The following is a 19768-nucleotide window of genomic DNA, read 5'->3' on the forward strand; positions in this document are numbered from 1 at the left end:
CTCTAAGTGCAGCCCGTATTCAAGGTGGAGGGGAGAGGGCCCATATTTATAACATTTAAGCATTGTGCCTTGTCTGACCCATTTTGGAATATGAGTAATAATGCTTTACTAGTCTTTTCACCTGTCCAATGTCTGATTGACTTCTGTTGATGTGTATTTTGTGTTTGATTCCTGTGGATGTGCTGAGGAGCGGGGTCTGGCCTGGGCACGTGCCCTGAGCCCGTGTAGGCCCTGGCAGCAGATGGGTGCATCGTGTTCACCTGCTAGAGGACATCTGGTCCCAGCGCTGTTTACCGTATGTCCTGATCGGTGTCACTTAGGGTTTCAATGAACCGATACTCAAGATTTAACTCTGTATTAATTTAAGCCTTACAGAAAAGGTGCTTTATGTAGATTCTGTTATACTTTGTGGAGTCAGAGGGCCTTCGTTAAAATCACAGTTTTATTACCGTGATTAGTCGTGCTGTCATGTGATTACTCAGCACGCCGTCTCATGTTGCGAGGGAGAAGGTCCTCCTCCTCCAGAGCAGCGGCCTCTTCACCCTGTGGTTGTCTCATCCCTTCCCACCTCCTTAGGGGCCTCGTCTGATTCACTGCCCTCCTCTCCGTGTCTTTCCTAGCATCTTGTCCACATTTAAACAGCACTGAGTCTCTTTCATCTTAAAAGACACCCACGTTAGGTGCGCTGTTTCTAATAGCTTTTGCCAGACTTTGAACTCCCAGTGCCCACTTCTCCACCCTCCCCCCACTCACTGCCACCTCTCAGCCAAGACTGCACCCCCCAGTGTCACTAGTAACCACCTCGTGAAGTCCAGAGCACTCAGCCCTACACCCCCTGAGCTCTCTCTAATATTTGACACTGTTGGCCACTTTGATTTTCTTGAAACTCACCATTCCCTTGGGTCCCATGATGCCCTCCTGGTCTTTCTGTTACCAACTCTGGCTGTTACTTACTTTCAGTGTCCTTTGAAGAGCCCTTTGAATGCTTCATTTTCAACTTTTTTTTTAATTGCCAAAAAACCCTCACAAAACCTGCCCATAGGAAAGGACATAAAATGTAATCACGAACTGGGATAAATTGTGGCCACCCGTGATCTGCAGCCTGGTCCAGCAGCAGAGCATGGCCCACTCCCCAGGCCTCCCCGTGGGTTCTTTTTGGAGCACACTCCACCACCCTAGAGCATCACTGTTCTATAATTCTGCTTGGTTTTGCTGTAATCCATTTGAAGGGGAATTGGGAGGATGGTGTGGGACGGGTTGCTTCCCGGACAGGCTGGTTGGCCTGGGCAAGGCCGACTGGGATGGAGGCAGACAGGCAGGGCTCCAGGGCCTCAGCTTGGAACAGAAAAATCATGGTCGCTGAACACTGGGCATCGGTGGGTGGGCTGACTGGAGCCACCCTGGCCCTGCCTCTGTGAATAGCATCGCTTCCCTCCACAGTCCCACTCCTGACTGAGCATGCCCTCTGCAGTGCACTTCACTCCACTGCCTGCCCACACTGTGCTCTCCAGGAATGCGGAGGCTTGTCTGTCATGCCTCCTCCTGGTTTCCTCTCTGCAAACAGAAGGGGATGGGTTCAGCAGGTCGATGGGTGGGCTGTGACTAGTGTATGTCCTTTGTCACCTGTGTCAAGGCTGGCTTGGAGAAAGCAGGGCTATGTTTGGTATCTTAGCAGTGTGTTCAAAAAATATTCTCTAGGCTTGGATTCTAGAACTCAGTGAAATCACTTGTGAACTGATGTCATGCTTTTCCCACAACTTGTTTGTAGGAAAACAATTCTAGATGGATTTGGATCTGCTGTTGGAGTTTGTGAAAAGTATACCTTTTCTTCTATTTCTTTTTTGTCTGGTTGTGTTATGGTAAATACTGGTTATTGTTTGGGTAAAGTAGCAAATTATTTAAAGGTTGAACGTCAAGAATGCTTATTCAAAATTATTGATTAAATAAGAGTCAATTTGTCATATTTATATTAGTAGAATTGTAATTTTAATGAAACACGGATTATTTGAATTCTAGCTGACTTAATTTACTCTAAGTAAAAATTGGAAAAGGAGTTTCTCCTGAAGTCTTCTGATCTGTTTTTCGCAAAATCAAATGTTGTGTCTTTCATACAGTACTTGATAAGTAAAATTATTAAATAAACAAAATAAACAAAAATATTCTTGGTGAAAAAACTCAGTATGGCTATAAAATAGATTTTATGGCAACAATGACATAACCTAATGCTGGATATTCTGGAGAGATATGCAGTGATGGCCTTGGTCCTATGAACACTCTCAGCTCAGACTGGTAATTCTAACCTCACCAGGGAGTCTGTGGATGTGGTTGAACCCCAGTGTTCCAGAGAAGCACCTGAAGGGCAAGTTTAAAGGAACTGGCCTCCATGTGGCTTTGTTTTAATACACAATTAAAAGTAGTCTAGGGACCCCCTCAAAAAGCTTGGTAGCTATAATATGACATGGTTATATTATTACTGTAAATTGGCAGATACAGATGGGCTGTTGCCTTCTCCCGGTACTTGTGATTTTTAGGGCTACTTTCCACATGATGCTGTTGCAGTCCTCAGGCGCTCTGACGTCGAGGGCATGAGCACTGCCTCTGACCAGAAGCTCTTCCTGGCTCCACCGGCATTGGGAGCAACTTTTCCTTTGTTTTCGTAATAGATTTCCCACCAGAGGTCTCACTTCTGTACGTGTGGACCCTGACTCCTCTGTTGCTCCCGCGACGTGTGTGCCGTGAGTGTCGGGGCCTTGAGAAGGGCTTGACGCTTAGCATTCACCAGATACTGGCTGCAAACGATGCCATGTTTATTCGGGGTATTTGTTATGGTGGTAAACTCGCGGGTCACCCATCCAACCCGAGTTTCCTTGGTGATCCTGTTTTGGCTTTTCCTCTTCCTCTTTCTAGCTTTCTCCTCACCTCTTGGAGGAGCCAGTGATAACCAAGGACATCTATGAAGTCGCTGTCTCCCTCATTCAGATGTTTGATGACTTGGACATGAAGGAGAGTGGGTAAGAGGTGCTCCACGTGGCAGTGTACTTGAATGTATCTGAGAATTAAGAAATCTTTATTCGTTCTGAAGCTTTTTACTGTTTTTATAATAGTAACTGTAGATACTGTTTCAGTAGTCACTGTGTATATTTTAAAATAACGTCAGTATCTTGCAAATTTTTTTACTGGAAACTTCTATTTTAAAGTAGTTAAAATCATGCTAAGAACGGTTTAGGACTGACTGTGTTTAAAGCTAGAAACTGCAGCCTGAAGATAGAATAGTTTTTCCAGACACACACAAGTCATGTCAGGGCTTCCCTGGTGGCGCGGTGGTCGGGAATCTGCCTGCCAATGCAGGGGACATGGGTTCGAGCCCTGGTCCAGGAAGATCTCACATGGCGCGGAGCAACTAAGTCTGTGTGCCACAACTACTGAGCCTGCGCTCTAAAGCTTGCAAGCCACAACTACTGAGCCCATGTGCCACAACTACTGAAGCCCGGGTGCCTAGAGCCCCTGCTCCGCAGCAAGAGAAGCCACCGCAATGAGAAGCCCGTGCACCACAACGAAGAGTAGCCCCCGCTCACCGCAACTAGAGAAAGCCCACGCGCAGCAACGAAGACCCAACACAGGCAAAAATTAATTAATTAATTAATTAAAAAGTAGAAAGATAAAACCAAAAGCTAATAAAAATCTTTAAAAAGAAAAAAAAAAAAAGAAGTCATGTCAGTCAAGTCACTCACAGTCCTAAGGTAAAACTCAAAGGACCACATTAGGAGAAACTGTTGAAAGCCTTTCTTTGCCTTTGTTTCCATTTACTGTGAAGATATATTCCCGATTCTAAGCAGTCTCCCATTGTAATCCAGACGTTTTTTCATTTAGCTGGCTCTTTGAAACCTAGAACATATTTATTTTCCCTTAAGGACAATTTTAGGTTCCAAGTGGTAGTTAGAGTCTTAATTTTCAAAATATTATACCATATTAAGACCTTTTACTGTGCTCATTTTGCTACAGCTCATAAATACCATTTATATATTGGGACAACAAACAGAATATAGATTCCACCTGCTCGTAGTAACCAGCACTCGGTTGCTGGGAAAGCTGTTCTCTTATAGGCCCTGGACACACACAGACATGGTATTTCTCTTCTTTTAGTTGTTAGTTGTGTAACGTAAACATACAGAAAGTGTCAAGGTATTCACTGTCTTTAGTTCCTCCTCAAGGTATTCATTGTCTTACATTCCTGGTGAACAGTACCTTGCAGTGAGGTGGCTGTATTCTGTGCCTTCAGAATAGATTTCCTGCCAGACATTTCACTTTTGTGTGTTCGGATTCTGACTCCCCCGTTTCTCCAGTGCCGGGGTCAGGGATGTGCCAGGATCTCCGTGTGTCTGGGGCCTTGAGTAGTGCTTGACACGTGAGTTGGAAAATCCAAGTTACATGCAGCTCTGTTTTTAAGCTCCCACACTTTTTTTGTTGTTTTTAATATCAGTGTGTTTAGCTTTACTCAGATACATATCATTTTATTCATCATTGTTTCATCTTAGACTTTCCTGTTTTTACTTTTTCTAATTTCTTAAGTAACTTTATTGAGGTATAATTTACATATATTAAATATACCCTTTTTTTATTGTCTTTCAATATTTTACGATATTTTCCCATAATATTCTGGCTTCTCTTATTATGGTGAGAGGTTACCTTTTGGTTCAGCTGTTCCTTGTAGGTAAATCTGCCTTTGCCTGGTTAACTTTCAGCCTCCTTCCTTGTCTTTGTCCTGTGGTTTGACTGCTGTGAATAGGTGTGGCAGTCTTTTCATTGATCTTGCTTGAGGCTCAGTGGACTCAGGGAGTCTGAATGGTGGTGGCTTGGGTGTTGCCCAGCAACCTTTCATCCAGTAGTATCCACTGATGCTCTCTCCTGAGTTGTTGGTACATTAGTGAGGTTCTGATTTTATCACTTGTTCTTATTATTCTCTGAGATTGTTCTATAAAGAGGAATTTTCCTTTTATTACCCTGCCTCTTTTCTCCTTATCTCTCTCTCTTTTCATGTCACAGTGGACTCGTGGATTTTTTTTTTCCGTTTTAAATAGATTTTATTTTTTAGAGCAGTTTTAGGTTCAAGGCAAAATTGAGCAGAAAGTACAGATAGTTCCTGTGTACCCCCTTTCCTACAGATGCACAGCCTCCCCTCCTATCGAGTCTCCTACCAGAGTAGCACATTTGTTACAATTGACACGTCGTTATCACTTAGAGACTATAGTTTAGGGTTCACTGTTAACCCTAAAGATTCCTAGAAATCCTCTGTGCTTGACCTGTTCATCCCTTCCTCCTCCATAACCTCTGGCAATCACTGACATTTTACTGTCTCCATGGTTTTGCCTTTTTCAGAATGTCATAGAGTTGGAATCGTACATATTGCAGCTTTTAGATTGGCTTCTTTCACTTGGAAATAAGCAGTTAAAGTTCCTCCATGTGTTTTCAGGGCTTTTTAGTGCTGAATCATATTTCATCATCTGGATGCACCACAGTCTGTTTACCTGTTCACCTACTGAAGGACATCTTGGTTGCTTTCAAGTTTTGGCAATTGTGAATAAAGCCACTATAAATATCCAAGTGCAGGTTTTTGTGTGGATGTAAGTTTTCATTTCATTTGAGTAAATACCAACGAGTGCATTTGTTAGATCATATGGTAAGAGTATGTTTAGTCTTGTAAGAAACTGCGAAATTGTGCTCCAAGGTGGCTGCACCATTTTGCATTCCCACCAGCAATGAACAAGAGTTCCTGTTGCTCCACATCCTCTCCAGCGTTTGGTGCTGTCAGTGTTCTGACAGTTATAATAGGTATGCAGTGGTATCTTGTTTTAATTTGCATTTCCCTGATGACATATGTTGTGGAGTATTTTTTCATAGGTTTATTTGACATCTGTGTGTCTTATTTGGTGATGTGTCTTTTCAGGGCTTTTGCCCATTTTTTACTTGGATTGTTCATATTCTTATTGTTGAGATCTAAGAGCATTATATATATATTTAGGATAACAGGTCTTTTTATCATATATGTGTTTTGCAAATGTTTCCTCTTGGTCTGTGGTTTGTCTTCTCATTCTCTTGAGACTCATGGATTTTATTTATTTAAAGTGTCAAAGTTAATCAGTTTTTTTTTAACAGTCAGTTGTCCAAAATTTGGCCAGCGGGAGCCTTTGGTAAGTTGGCTCCTGTATTATTTGACGTGACTTCCTTAGTTTTGGGGCATTTATTTGCTTTCTGGCACAAGGTGTTCCAAGCCATTCATCTTGTTCTTTCCCTGCACTAGACCAAGAATCATTTCTCCAAGGAACTGATCCTTGTAGTGAGGAAAGTTTTTAGAAAACAGGATTTGGATTCTAAGTGTGCTCATTGCTACTGGGGTGTCTGTCATTGCTTCTAAGTCTTTTCAGTGGCTGTAGCTGGAAATGTATTATTTATTTATTTTATTGAAGTATAGTTGATTTACAATGTTGTGTTAGTTCCAGGTGTACAGCAAAGGGATTTGTGTGTGTGTGTGTGTGTGTGTGTGTGTGTGTATATATATATATATATATATATATTCTTTTTCAGATTCTTCTCAATTAAAGGTTATATTCCACTGGAGTAATATTTCATTGTATATATGTACCACATCTTCTTTATCTGTTCATCTGTCAGTGGACATTTAGGTTGTTTCCATGTCTTGGCTATTTGAATAGTCTGCTGTGAACATAGGGGTGCATGTATCTTTTTGAGTTATAGTTTTGTCTGGATATATGCCCAGGAGTGGGATTGCTCTATCATATGGTAATTCTATTTTTAGTTATTGAAGGAACCTCCCTACTCTTCTCCATAGTGGCTGCATCAACTTACATTCCCATTAACAGCGTAGGAGGGTTCCCTTTTCTCCACACCCTCTCCAGCATTTGTTATTTGTAGACTTTTTAATGATGGCCATTCTGACTGGCGTGAGGTGGTACCTCATTGTAGTTTTGACTTGCATTTCTCTAATAATTAGCAATGTTGAACATTTTTTCATGTGCCTGTTGCCCATCTGTATGTCTTCTTTGCAAAAATGTCTATTTGGAAATGTCTATTTCTGCCCATTTTTTGTTTGTTTTTTGTTGTTGTTAATTTATTTTAACTGTCATACATGAAATGATATTTAAACTCAAATTTAATATTGTTCTTTTCTTAGCTTTTCTTTTATATGTTCGTTACTGAACCAAACTCAGGTCTGCTCACCCATGTGCAGTAAAGCCAGTCTACTGACACTGGTTGTGGTGAAGAAAAGTGCAGGGTTTATTGTAGGCGCCAAGCAAGGAGTCCAGGCAGCTAATGCTCAAAAAGCCCGAACTCCTTGAAAGCCTTTAAAGGCTTTTAAAGACAGGTTTTTAAAGACAGGGTGAGGGAGAGTTGTGGGGTGCGTGATCAGCTCGTGGACGCTCGTCTGATTGGTTGTTGATGAGGTAATCGGGAGTCAACATCCTCAGCCTTCTGGTTCCAACTGGTCTGGGGTCTACAGGCTTGTGGTCACCATGCAGTTAACTTCTTCTACCTGGTGGGGGGTTCAGTATCTGCAAAACAGCTCAAAGGATGTGGCTCAGAATAGTACCTATTGCCCTTGAGGAGGAACTAAAGGTCCTTGACTTTGTTTAATGGCTAAACTATTATTATTTTTCTTGCTTGACTGTTTTCCTTTGTTTCTGCATTTTTTCACTTCTCTGATTAAATTTGCTCTTTGGAACTCTCAGAAGGCCTAGGAGGCTAAAGTTTTTCTACAAATAAGAGGAAGGTGGAGGACATGGTGTGTGTGGGGGGTGGTTTCTGTCCTGGGAAGGCCCCATAGGGTCCTGCTTGATTACATTTTTAGTCCTTTTCTTAAACACCAAAACTTTTGGTTGCTAAAACATTATTATTTGTTTTCCCCCATAATATAATAAAAAAATAGTTTAACAAGTAAATAGTGATAGTCCTTCTAAAACTAAACCTGTGAGTGAAGTATAAAACTGCTTTGCTGTTCCTTTTGTTCCTAGAATATATCTCGCTGGATATACAGTCAGAGAGAGCTATTTTCAAATATTACTTTAAATAATAATTCTCTCTGTTTGGTAATCAGTTTATTTTACACCTAGGTTCATTTGTTTATTAGTTGCCTATTTAAAACATTTTAAAGAACCCTATTTTAATTGATTATTTGCCATAATTTCCTTCCTTCCACTTTTTTGGTTTACTTTGTTACTGTTTTTTAACTATTAAATTGATGGTTATTTTAGTCATCCTTTTATTTTATCGATAGAAGTATTTAACCCATGAATTTTTATTTGGTGACTTCTGTGATTGTATCCCGTATGTTCTGATATGTAGTGTTTTTGTTATTTTTGAGACAGTCTCAATTTTGGCTTATATTTCCCCTTTGACCCAAGAGAAATTAAAATTTTTTTGATAAAAGGGCCTTTAAGCACTTTTTACTAATAATGTCAGGTTCGATGGAATTGTATCATAAAATATTATTTGTATTATTTTTGCTTCATGGAACTGAAGTGTTTTCTTTCTGTGATCCAGCACATGGTCAGTTGTCATGAATATTCTGCATGCCCTTGAAATGACAGTTTTTATTATCAGAGTGAAAAGTTTGACATATGGTCATAAGTTGCACACTGTCCATTATGTTGTTAGCTTTTTAAATTTATTTATTTTTTTAGAGTTTTTTTTTGATGTGGACCATGTTTTAAAGTCTTTATTGAATTTGTTACAATACCGCTTCTGCTTTATGTTTTGGTTTTTTGGCCCCAAGGCATGTGGGATCTCAGCTCCCCGACCAGGGATCAAACCAGCACCCGCTGCATTGGAAGGCGAAGTCTTAACCACTGGACCGCCAGGGAGGTCCCTAAATTTATTTTTTGACCCTTGGGATGGTTGTGGAATGAGACTGGTGTGTGAAGTCTCCTCTTACTAGTGTATTTCTGTTTCTCCCTTCATCATGTGTGGTTTCTGCTTTGTGAAGAGGGCTGCTCCAGTCTTTTGCTGCTAGATACTCATAACTGTCACAGTGTCGTGAACTATGGCCTTCTGCATTATACTGTGCCCTTCTTTGCCTTGCTTAATACTGTGGAGTCTGAATTCTACTTTGTCATGTATCAAGATTGCAACTCTTGCTTTCTTTTGTCTTTACCTCTAAAATCGTTGCCATCCATTTGTTTTCATTTTCTGAATTGCTCAGTGTCTAAGTGTGAGTTTTGCGTATAGCAGAGAGTTGGTTTTGCTTTGTGAGCTACTTGAGAATCTTTTTCTTTTGCTCATTGGCTTCAGCCATCCAGGCTTACTGATGTATGACTCATGTGTTCAGCCTCAGATATGTCATATTTATTGCACGGTCCTTCCTTTTCTTTTTATGTTTTGAATTTTTTCTTGGTAGTTAGGGATGTTTATACTTTTGTTTTTGTGTTTACCTTTAATACCTTTATATAAGGCCCATATGTCACATAGGCTTCTTATATTTGTTTTTTTTTCCAATTTTTTTAAACTGACATATAGTTGATTTACAATATTGTGTTTTAGGTATACAGCATATTGATTCAGTTTTATATATGTGTGTGTGTGTGTGTGTGTATGTATATATATACTTTTTCAGGTTCTTTTCCCTTATAGGTTATTACAAAATATTGAGTATAGTTCCTTGTGCTATACAGTAACTCCTTGTTAGTTATCTATTTTTTTGAATTTTATTTATTTTTTTATATAGCAGGTTCTTATTAGTCATCCATTTCATACACATCAGTGTACACATGTCCATCCCAATCTCCAAGTTCAGCACACGCCCCCACCCCCGCCCCACTGCTTTCCCCCATTGGTGTCCATATGTTTGTTCTCTACATCTGTGTCTCTCTTTCTGCCCTGCAGACCAGTTCATTGGTACCATTTTTCTAGGTTCCACATATATGTGTTAATATGCCATATTTTTTTTTCTCTTTCTGACTTCACTCTGTATGACAGTCTCTAGATTCATCCACATCTCTACAAAGGACCCAATTTCATTCCTTTTTATGGCTGAGTAATATTCCATTGTATATATGTACCACATCTTTATCCACTCGTCTGTCAATGGGCATTTAGGTTGCTTCCGTGACCTGACTATTGTAAATAGTGCTGCAGTGAACATTGGGGTGCATGTGTCTTTTTGAATTGTGGTTTTCTCTGGGTATATGCCCAGTAGTGGGATTGCTGGGTCATATGGTAATTCTGTTTTTAGTTTTTTAAGGAACCTCCATACTGTTCTCCATAGTGGCTGTATCAATTTACATTCCCACCAACAGTGCAAGAGGGTTCCCTCTTCTCCACACCCTCTCCAGCATTCGTTGTTTGTAGATTTTCTGATGATGCCCATTCTAACTGGTGTGAGGTGATACCTGATTGTAGTTTTGATTTGCATTTCTCTAATAATTACTGATTTTAAACAGCTTTTCATGTGTTCCTTGGCCATCTGTATGTCCTCTTTGGAGAAATGTCTATTTAGGTCTTCTGCCCATTTTTTGATTGGGTTGTTTGTTTTTTTTAATATTGAGCTGCATGAGCTGTTTGTATATTTTGGAGATTAATCCCTTGATTTATTTGCAAATATTTTTTCCCATTCTGAGGGTTGTCTTTTCGTCTTGTTTGTAGTTTCCTATGCTTTGCAAAAGCTTTGGAGTTTCATTAGATCCCATTTGTTTATTTAATTTAATTTATTTATTATTATTATTTTTTGCGGTATGCGGGCCTCTCACTGCTGTAGCCTCTCTCGTTGCGGAGCACAGGCTCCAGATGCGCAGGATCAGCGGCCATGGCTCACGGGCCCAGCCGCTTCGCGGCATGTGGGATCTTCCCAGACTGGGGCACGAACCCATGTCCCCTGCATCGGCAGGCGGACTCTCAACCACTGCACCACCAGGGAAGCCCCCATTTGTTTAAGTAACTTCTCCTTTTTCATTTCTAATTTTATTGATTTGAGTCCTCTCTGTCTTTTTCTTTTTTAAAAATTTTATTTATTATTTATTTTTGGCTGTGTTGGGTCTTCATTTCTGTGCGAGGGCTTTCTTGAGTTGCGGCAAGCGAGGGCCACTCTTCATCGCCATGCGCGGGCCTCTCACTATCGTGGCCTCTCTTGTTGTGGAGCACAGGCTCCGTAGTTGTGGCTCACGGGCCAAGTTGCTCCGCGGCATGTGGGATCTTCCCAGACCAGGGCTCGAACCCCTGTCCCCTGCATTGGCAGGCAGATTCTCAACCACTGCACCACCAGGGAAACCCTGTCTTTTTCTTGATGAGTCTGGCTAATGGTTTATCAACTTTGTTGATCTTCTCAAAGAACCAGCTTTTAGTTTTATTGACCTTTGCTGTTGTTTTCTTTGTTTCTATTTCATTTATTTCTGCTCTGATCTTTATGATTTCTTTCTTCTGCTAACTTTGGGTTTTGTTTGTTCTTCTTTCTCTAGTTTGTTTAGGTGTAAGGTTAGGTTGTTTATTTGAGATTTTTCTTGCTTCTTGAGGTAGGCTTGTATAGCTATAAACTTCCCTCTTTGAACTGCTTTTGCTGCATCCCATAGGTTTTGGACCGTCATGTTTTAATTACCATTTGTCTCTAGGTAATTTTTGATTTCCTCTTTGATTTCTTCAGTGATCTCTTGGTAATTTAATTCTGTGCTTCCTGGACTTGATTGACTGTTCCCTTTCCTATGTTAGGGAAGTTTTCAGCTATAATCTTTTCAAATATTTTCATAGACCCTTATTATTCTGCTATTGATTCCTTCTAGAGAATTTTTAATTTCACTTATTTTGTTGTTCATCATTGTTTGCTCTTTAATTCTTCTGTATCCTTGCTAAACGTTTCTTGTATTTTCTCCGTCCTGTTTTCAAGATTTTGGATCATCTTTACTGTCACTACTCTGAATTCTTAGAGGCTGGATCTTGTCTTCCTCGTGGGCAGGGCTGCATCCGGTGGTGTTTTGCGGGGGGTATGTGAACTTAGTATGATTTTTGGCAGCCTCTCTGCTAAGGGGTGGGGTTGTATTCCTGTCTTGCTAGTTGTTTGGCATGGGGTGTCCAGCACTGGAGCTTGCTGGCCGTTGGGTGGAGCTGGGTCTTAGCGTTGAGATGGAGATCTCTGGGAGAGCCCTCGCCAATTGACATTACCTGGGGCTGGGAGGTCTCTGGTGGTCCAGTGTCCTGAGCTCGGCTCTTCTACCTCAGAGGCTCGGGCCTGACATCAGGCCAGAGTACCAAGACCCTGTCAGCCACATGGTTCAGACGAAAAGGGAGAAAAAAGGAAAGAAAAAAAAGTTTAAAAATTATTAGAATAAAAAAATAATAAAAGAAGAAAAAGAGAGCAACCAAACCAGTAAACAAACCCACCAATGATAACAAGTGCTAAAAACTAAACTAAGATCAACATGAAAATCAGAAACAAATCAGTCGCAGAGAACAAACCCCAAGTCTACAGTTTCTCCCAAGTCCACTGCCTCAGTTTTGGGACGATTCGTTGTCTATTCAGGTATTCCACAGATGCAGGTACATCAAGTTGATTGTGGGGATTGAATCCACTGCTCCTGAGGCTGCTGGGAGAGATTTCCCTTTCTCTTCTTCGTTTGAACAGCTCCTGGGGTTCAGCTTTGGTTTTGGCCCCTCCTCTGCATGTAGGTTGCCCTCAGGCATCTGTTCCCGCCCAGACAGGAGGGGGTTAAAGCAGCGGCTCATTAGGGGACTATTGCTCACTCAGGCCAGGGGGAAGTGAGGGGTAAGGTAGTCATAATTATAACGCAGGGCGAGCCTGCAGCGGCAGAGGCGGCTGTGATGTGGCAACAGCCTGGGGCATGCCGTGTGTTCTCCCGGGGAAGTTGTCCCTGGATCACGGGACCCTGGCAGTGACGGGCTGCATAGACTCCCGGGGCAGGGGGTTGGGGGGTGGATAGTGACCTGCGCTTTTCACGCTGGTTTTTTGGTGGCAGCAGCAGCAGCGTTAGCGTTTCATGCCTGTTTCTGGGGTCCAAGCTGATAGCCGCGGCTCATGCCCATCTCTGGAGCTTGCTTAGGCGGTGCTCTGCCTTCTGTGGGTAGGCAGGGAAGGAATCCCCTCTCTTGCACACCCCGAAACAGTGGTCTCTTGCCTCTTAGGCAGGTCCAGACTTTTTCGTAGACTCCCTCCTGGCTAGCTGTGATACACTAGCCCTCTCAGGCTGTGTTCACGCAGCCAACCCCAGTCCTCTCCCTGGGATCTGACCTCCGAAGCTCGAGCCTCATCTCCCAGCCCCCATCTGCCCCTGGGTGGGTGAGCAGACAAGCCTCTCGGGCTGCTGAGTGCTGGTAAGGAATCCCCTCTCTTGCACACCCCGAAACAGTGGTCTCTTGCCTCTTAGGCAGGTCCAGACTTTTTCGTAGACTCCCTCCTGGCTAGCTGTGATACACTAGCCCTCTCAGGCTGTGTTCACGCAGCCAACCCCAGTCCTCTCCCTGGGATCTGACCTCCGAAGCTCGAGCCTCAGCTCCCAGCCCCCATCTGCCCCTGGGCGGGTGAGCAGACAAGCCTCTCGGGCTGCTGAGTGCTGGTTGGCACGGATCCTCTGTGCAGGGATCTCTGCGCTTTGCCCTCTGCACCCTGTTGCTGCGCTCTTCTCCGTGGCTCCGAAGCTTCCCCCGCCACTCCCCGTCTCCGCCAGTGAGGCGTCTTCCTAGCGTGTGGAAACTTTTCCTTCTTCACAGCTCCCTCCTAGAGGTGCAGGTCCCGTCCCTATTGTTTCTTCTGTCTCTGTTTTTTCTTTTGCCCTACCCAGGTACATGGGGATTTTCTTGCCTTTTGGGAAGTCTGAGGTCTTCTGCCAGGGTTCAGTAGGTATTCTGTAAGAGTTGTTCCACATGTAGATGTATTTTTGATGTGGAAGGAAGGTGATCTGCATGTCTTACTCCTCTGCCATCTTGAAGGTCCCCAACAATTGATTTTTGTTTATTGATCTTATATTCTGCAACTTTGTTGAACTCATTTATTAGTTCTAGGAGGATTCCTTAGGGTTTCTGTATATAAGATCATGTCATCTATTGAATAAAGATAGTTTTATTTCTTCTTTTCCAATCTGGATGCCTTGTATTTCTTTTTCTTGCCTAACTGCCCTGGCTAGAACCTCCAGTACATTGTTGAAAAGAAGTGTCAAGTGTGGATGCCCTTGTCTTGTTACTGATCATAGGGGGAAAACATCCATCTTTCTCTGTTAGGTTATCATGTTTGCTGAGGGCTTTTTGTAGATGACCTTCATCAGGTTGAGAAAGTTCACTTCTATTTCTAGTTTGTTGAGTGTTCTTTTTTTTTAATTAATTAATTACTTTATTTATTTATTTTTGGCTGCGTTGGGTCTTTGTTACTGTGCATGGGCTCTCTCTAGTTGCAGCGAGTGGGGGCTGTTCTTTGTTGCAGTGCGCGGGCTTCTTATTGTGGTAGCTTTTCTTGTTGTGGAGTGTGGGCTCTGGGTGCGCAGGCTTCAGTAGTTGTGGCTCATGGGCTCTAGAGTGCAGGCTCAGTAGTTGTGGCACACGGGCTTAGTTCCTCTGCAGCATGTGGGGTCTTCCTGGACCAGGGCTCAAACCCGTGTCCCCTGCATTGACAGGCGGATTCTTAACCACTGTGCCACCAGGGAAGTCCTGCTGAGAGAAAGTTCACTTCTATTTCTAGTTTGTTGAGTGTTCTTTTTTTTTAATTAATTAATTACTTTATTTATTTATTTTTGGCTGCGTTGGGTCTTTGTTACTGTGCATGGGCTCTCTCTAGTTGCAGCGAGCGGGGGCTATTCTTTGTTGCAGTGCGCGGGCTTCTCATTGTGGTAGCTTTTCTTGTTGTGGAGCGTGGGCTCTGGGTGCGCAGGCTTCAGTAGTTGTGGCTCATGGGCTCTAGAGTGCAGGCTCAGTAGTTGTGGCACACGGGCTTAGTTCCTCTGCAGCATGTGGGGTCTTCCTGGACCAGGGCTCAGACCCGTGTCCCCTGCATTGACAGGCGGATTCTTAACCACTGTGCCACCAGGGAAGTCCTGCTGAGCGTTTTTTAAATGAAAGTGTGTTAGATTTTATTAGATGATTTTTGTCTATTGAGATAATCATGTGATTTTTGTCTTTGTTGATTTTTTAGATGTTAAATCAACTTTGCATCCTTCGGATAAATCCCACTTGGTCATGGTGTATGCTTCTTTTTATATGTTGCTGGATTTGGTTTACTTAGTATTTTGTTGAGGATTTTTACATTCATATTCTTAAGGTATTGGTCTGTAGTTTTCCTATGTCTGTCTGGTTTTGGTATCAGGGTAATACTGGCCTCATAAAATGAGTTGGGAAATGTTCTGTTTTTTTGGAAGAGTTTGTGAAGAATTGGTATTACTTCTTTGAATGTTTTTTGGAATTCAGCTGTGAAGCCATTGGGGTCTGGGCTTTCTTTATGGGTAGTTTTAAAATTACTAATTCAATCTTGTTGTTTGTTATAGATCTATTCAGATTGTCTGTTTTTTCTTGGGTCAGTTTCAGTAGTTTGTGTCTTTTTAGGACTAGTAGTAATGTCTTCTCTTTCATTTCTCATTGTAGTATATGGACTCGCTTTTTTTCTTTTGGTCAAACTAGGTAGATTTGTCAATTTGTTGATCTTTTCAAAGAGCTAGGTTTTTGTTATTCTGTTGTTTTTCTTTTTCTATTTCATTGATTTCCACTCTAATCTTTATTTTTTTCTTGGAACAGTCAAGAAACAACAATCCATGCTGTGCCTGGGAACAGTAACTGCAAAGAAAGAGGAGGGGGTGAGAGGGGTAAACTAGTAACTGCAGCTCCGTGGCTCTTTGTCCCCTCTTTGTTCTTGTCACGGTCTTACTGCTGAACTGAAGGGGCTGATTTCCTTGTTTCTTGTCTGTCTCTCTAGCTAGAATGTAAGCTCCAAAGAGTGGGGACCTTGTCTGTCTTTCTGCTGTGCCTGCCTGCTGGAGGAGGGCCTGGCACAGGGGAGGGGCTCAAGGGTTTGTGGAGGAATGAAAGTTCTGACTTCGCACAACTTAAATATGTTGCTAACAGCAGGGAGGCGAGAGGACAGTTTGAGATCTTGGTCTATAAACATGCTTTCTAATAATAGTTTGGATTCCTTGGAGTTGAAGTTTTGTTTGTAGTAGTTTTTCTAAATGTTTTGTATTTTGAGGTTCTGGATTACAGTAACTGAATTTCAAAGAAGACTTTTTCAGATAGTGAGTTTTTATGGGAGAAAGTAGTCAAGAGGCTTGGGGTCCCTTGGGTGATCCTGGGGCTTTGGACAGTGTCTCACGTCCTGGGGCCTCTGTGTTTTCTTATGTAAAAGAAGGAAAATTATACTCGATGACCTGGATGTAAGAACCTTTCAGGGTCAGAAGCCATAATATGAGGATTCTGGAAGAACAGTGGCTACTTAGCCTTGATTAATACTTGTGTACTTCACATTTTAACAGGACCAAGACCTGGTCGGGCACCCCGTTTGTGTCAGAGCGGAGCAGTGTGTTGGTGTTTTTGCCAGGTGAGTGTCATGCTTCCGTGATCTAGAATCTGCGCTGGATGGAGACTAGTTTGTGTCTCGCACATATTGTGAAAAATGGTATTTGTAGTGCAGGTTTATTCTTTTTAGACTCTGGGAATGTGAATAAATGTGATTTTCGGTTTGACTTCTTACTATAACCTTTGTGTTGCTAAAAACGTTGATAATGAACAGGTGAACTTTTTGAGGGCAGTCTGACCCCCTTCAGAAAAAATTGGCTATGTTAAATTTGCTGTTTCATACATATGGTTGTAAATGTGAAGTAATTGTCATCTATCTGTATTTAAAGCTTATTTAATAACAATACCATTATTGTAATACCATGAAAATCATCAGGGTAGCCCTTGAGTTCCTTTTTCTTCAGCATTTGACAAAATAATCTCTTAAGATACTTAAAGATTAATTTTTGTTAAATTGTACTTTTTCAAAATGATGATTTTGATTTTTTAATCAAGTGGTATAGCTGAGGAAACCTTATGACAGTAATTCATGTATTCTTTGCTGTTGCAAGGTAATATGTAGAACATGAGTATTTGTGCTACTTGTGGTGGAGAACAAAAAGCATGAATAAAGTAACATTTTACTTTGGAATGCAGCGTGGGAGTTTAGAACTTTGATCATGTTTTGCTTAGGTTGATACGGATTAGCTTTATATCCAGGAAACAAGCATTAGCTGACAGTGGTATGGAGTTGCATTTGTCCCAATAAATATTTGTCAGTGATTGCTGTGCTCATAATACTGTATCAAGGAAGAAATGACCAAAGTAGAGTCAGGGCAGTACTATCTTAAGAACACCTGATGTGAAAGAAATGCTTTCTAACTGCTAAACATTGCCTGAATAAAACATGTATAAATGATACTTTACAGTTTAGTTTGTTGTTTTTCTTTTATGTGTTTATGTGAGTTCATTTGACAGTACATTTATTTCATTAATTGATCTTTGGGGAATGGTTCTGTGTTAGTTTTTTTAGGGCTACTGTAACAAAGTGCTATAAACCAGAAAGCTTAGAACAAGAGAAGTTTATTCTTTCACTCTGCTGGAGACTAGAAGTTCAAAATCAAGGTGTCAGCAGGGCCCTGCTCCCTCTGAGGCTCTGGGTAGAATCCTTCCTTGACTCTTCCCAGCTTCTCTTGGCCGTCAGTCTTTGGCCCTCCTTGGCTTGTGGCTGCAATACTTCTATCTCTGCCTTGATCGTTACGTGGCGTTTTCTGTGCAGGTGTCTTCTTATGAGGACACCAGTCCTATTGGAATAAAGGCCTATTTTTCTCCACTGTGACCTCATCTTAACTAATTATATCTGCAATCATGCTTTACTTACAAATATGAACCTTATGAAAAAAATTTAAAACATCTCTGTGACAAAGACTTTTTAAATATTAATTTTTGGTTGTAAAATTTTGCATAATCAAAGTAGGACATTTGGAAAACCAGTGGCGGGAAGAGAGGAATGTAAAATTACTCATCTCCTATGGCCAGCACTCACAGGCCATTGCTGTGGAAAGGAAAACATAGAAAGAATATGGTTTTTCTCATATTTTTGAGTTAGTGGTAGTCAGTGTCATTATGCATTTTTCACTTGTAATTTTGATATATTTAGGTGAAGAGGATAAAAAAGTCAGATAAAATGAATTGGTAGAGCCATATTTATAAAAGATGTCATCTTAATTTAAAGGTTGTTTTCTAGAAATAAATACAAATCTTTTTTTCCCCCTCCACTTTTTTTCTTCCCTAGGTCTGGGTGAAATAAACTATATGCATGAACTTCTCACAAACATGGTTCATAAAAGGTGTGTTTAAAATGATACTGTTGTATTTTTACTTGTAAAGCATTGTATTGTTTCTAGCTTAAATAATTTTAATGATCTCAATGAGTAGTTATTCATTTTCATATATATCTAGTCTTTATGGATATTTTATTTCATTTACTTCTTTCTTAGGTTACAGGTCTATCCACTCCATTCAAGTGTGACTTTGGAAGAACAGAATAATGTGTTTTTAAGTCCAGTGCCTGGGTACAGAAAGGTAGGACAGCTGGGAGACCGTTTCTGAGCACTTAGGTACATTTTCCTTAGAGACTCTGCTCATGAGAAGTGCTGACATTCCAGCTGTTTGTACGATATGTTCTGTAGCTGGTGGTTAGTCACCTAAACAAGCACTTGCCTGATGAGTATGTTATTTCATTTTGTCTGTATTTTATAAGTCAGTTTGCTAAGGTTTTTTAGTTCCTCAGTCTCAGGACCTTGTTTCTAGTGGATTTCAGTGCCTCTTACCCCAGCAGTTCTCAAACTGTGGGACTGTTCTCTTGTCCCTGGCACTGCGCTGGAGGTTTTGGTTAGAACCCACATTCTTAGTCCTGGTTTAAGAGTATTTCTTTAATTTTCTTTTTTATGTGTGAATGATGGGATTGTCTTATCACAACCCTTCTAGTGCTGCTTGAGATCATCAGGGACTCCAGACATGCAGCCTAGTCCCCTTGATTCCAGTGAGAAGGTTCTGCATCTCTAGGGGCAGCCTAGACCTTGCATGGCAACTCAGGGCTCTTACGTACTACAGACCTTCCTGGGAACTTTAGCCTGGTTGTGCTCTGTGCCCCTGGGTAATTCCAAGACCCCCTGAAGCTATCATATCTGAGGTCAGGGAGAGCTGTCTTTGCCCTGTTTCTTGCCTGCTGCTTTTATGAACCTTCTGTGTTGCATGGGCCTGGTTTTCTGTACATCAGGGGCTTCCACTGGACCCCTGGAATGAGTCCACCAGGAAAAGGCTGTACCTTAACATTGAGGTGTAGGGGTTAAGAGTATGCGTGGGGAGTTGGACAGATGACATGGGTCTCTGTCCCCTGTAGGTGTGTGCCTCTGAGCACATCGCTTCTCAGACTTAATTTTACTGTTGGAAAGTAGAGTCGATAACACTTACCTTGCAGAGCTGTTAGGAAGGTTAATTACAATAATATATGTCCGACCTTAAATTGTGGTAATGCTGCAGTGCCTGACACGAAGTAGGTGTCCAGTGATTGGATGCTGGCGCTACAGGTAATAGCTAATATTTATTGAGCACTTGGTTCACGCCTGGAGCAGTTCTAAGCATTTCACGTTTATTAACTCAAGTAATAGGGAAGATATTATTGTTATCTCCATTCTATAGATGAGAAAACTGAGGTTACGTAGTCCAGGGTCCAGCGCTGGGGTCGAGCAGAGCTGGGATTCAGAGCAGGTTTGGCTGCTGA

General features: G+C 41.6%; 1 protein-coding gene across 5 annotated transcripts in view; it reads left to right on the forward strand.

Moving 5' to 3' along the window:
- The window catches only part of TDRD9 (tudor domain containing 9), a 77978-nt gene that overhangs the window by 10479 nt on the left and 47731 nt on the right, over positions 1-19768 (forward strand). For 4 of the 5 annotated variants that reach the window (XM_024758718.1, XM_024758710.1, XM_024758728.1 and 1 more), the window contains 4 exons: positions 2908-3011; positions 16461-16525; positions 18278-18332; positions 18483-18567. In XM_024758718.1, coding sequence (XP_024614486.1) covers positions 2908-3011; positions 16461-16525; positions 18278-18332; positions 18483-18567 — 309 coding nt within the window. The remainder of the gene's footprint in view (positions 1-2907; positions 3012-16460; positions 16526-18277; positions 18333-18482; positions 18568-19768) is intronic. The other variant, XM_024758730.1, reaches the window with a different exon arrangement.

Source organism: Neophocaena asiaeorientalis, unplaced genomic scaffold, assembly GCF_003031525.2.
Source record: "Neophocaena asiaeorientalis asiaeorientalis breed wild unplaced genomic scaffold, Neophocaena_asiaeorientalis_V1.1 scaffold476, whole genome shotgun sequence".
In the NCBI taxonomy this organism is placed as follows: Eukaryota; Metazoa; Chordata; class Mammalia; order Artiodactyla; family Phocoenidae; genus Neophocaena; species Neophocaena asiaeorientalis.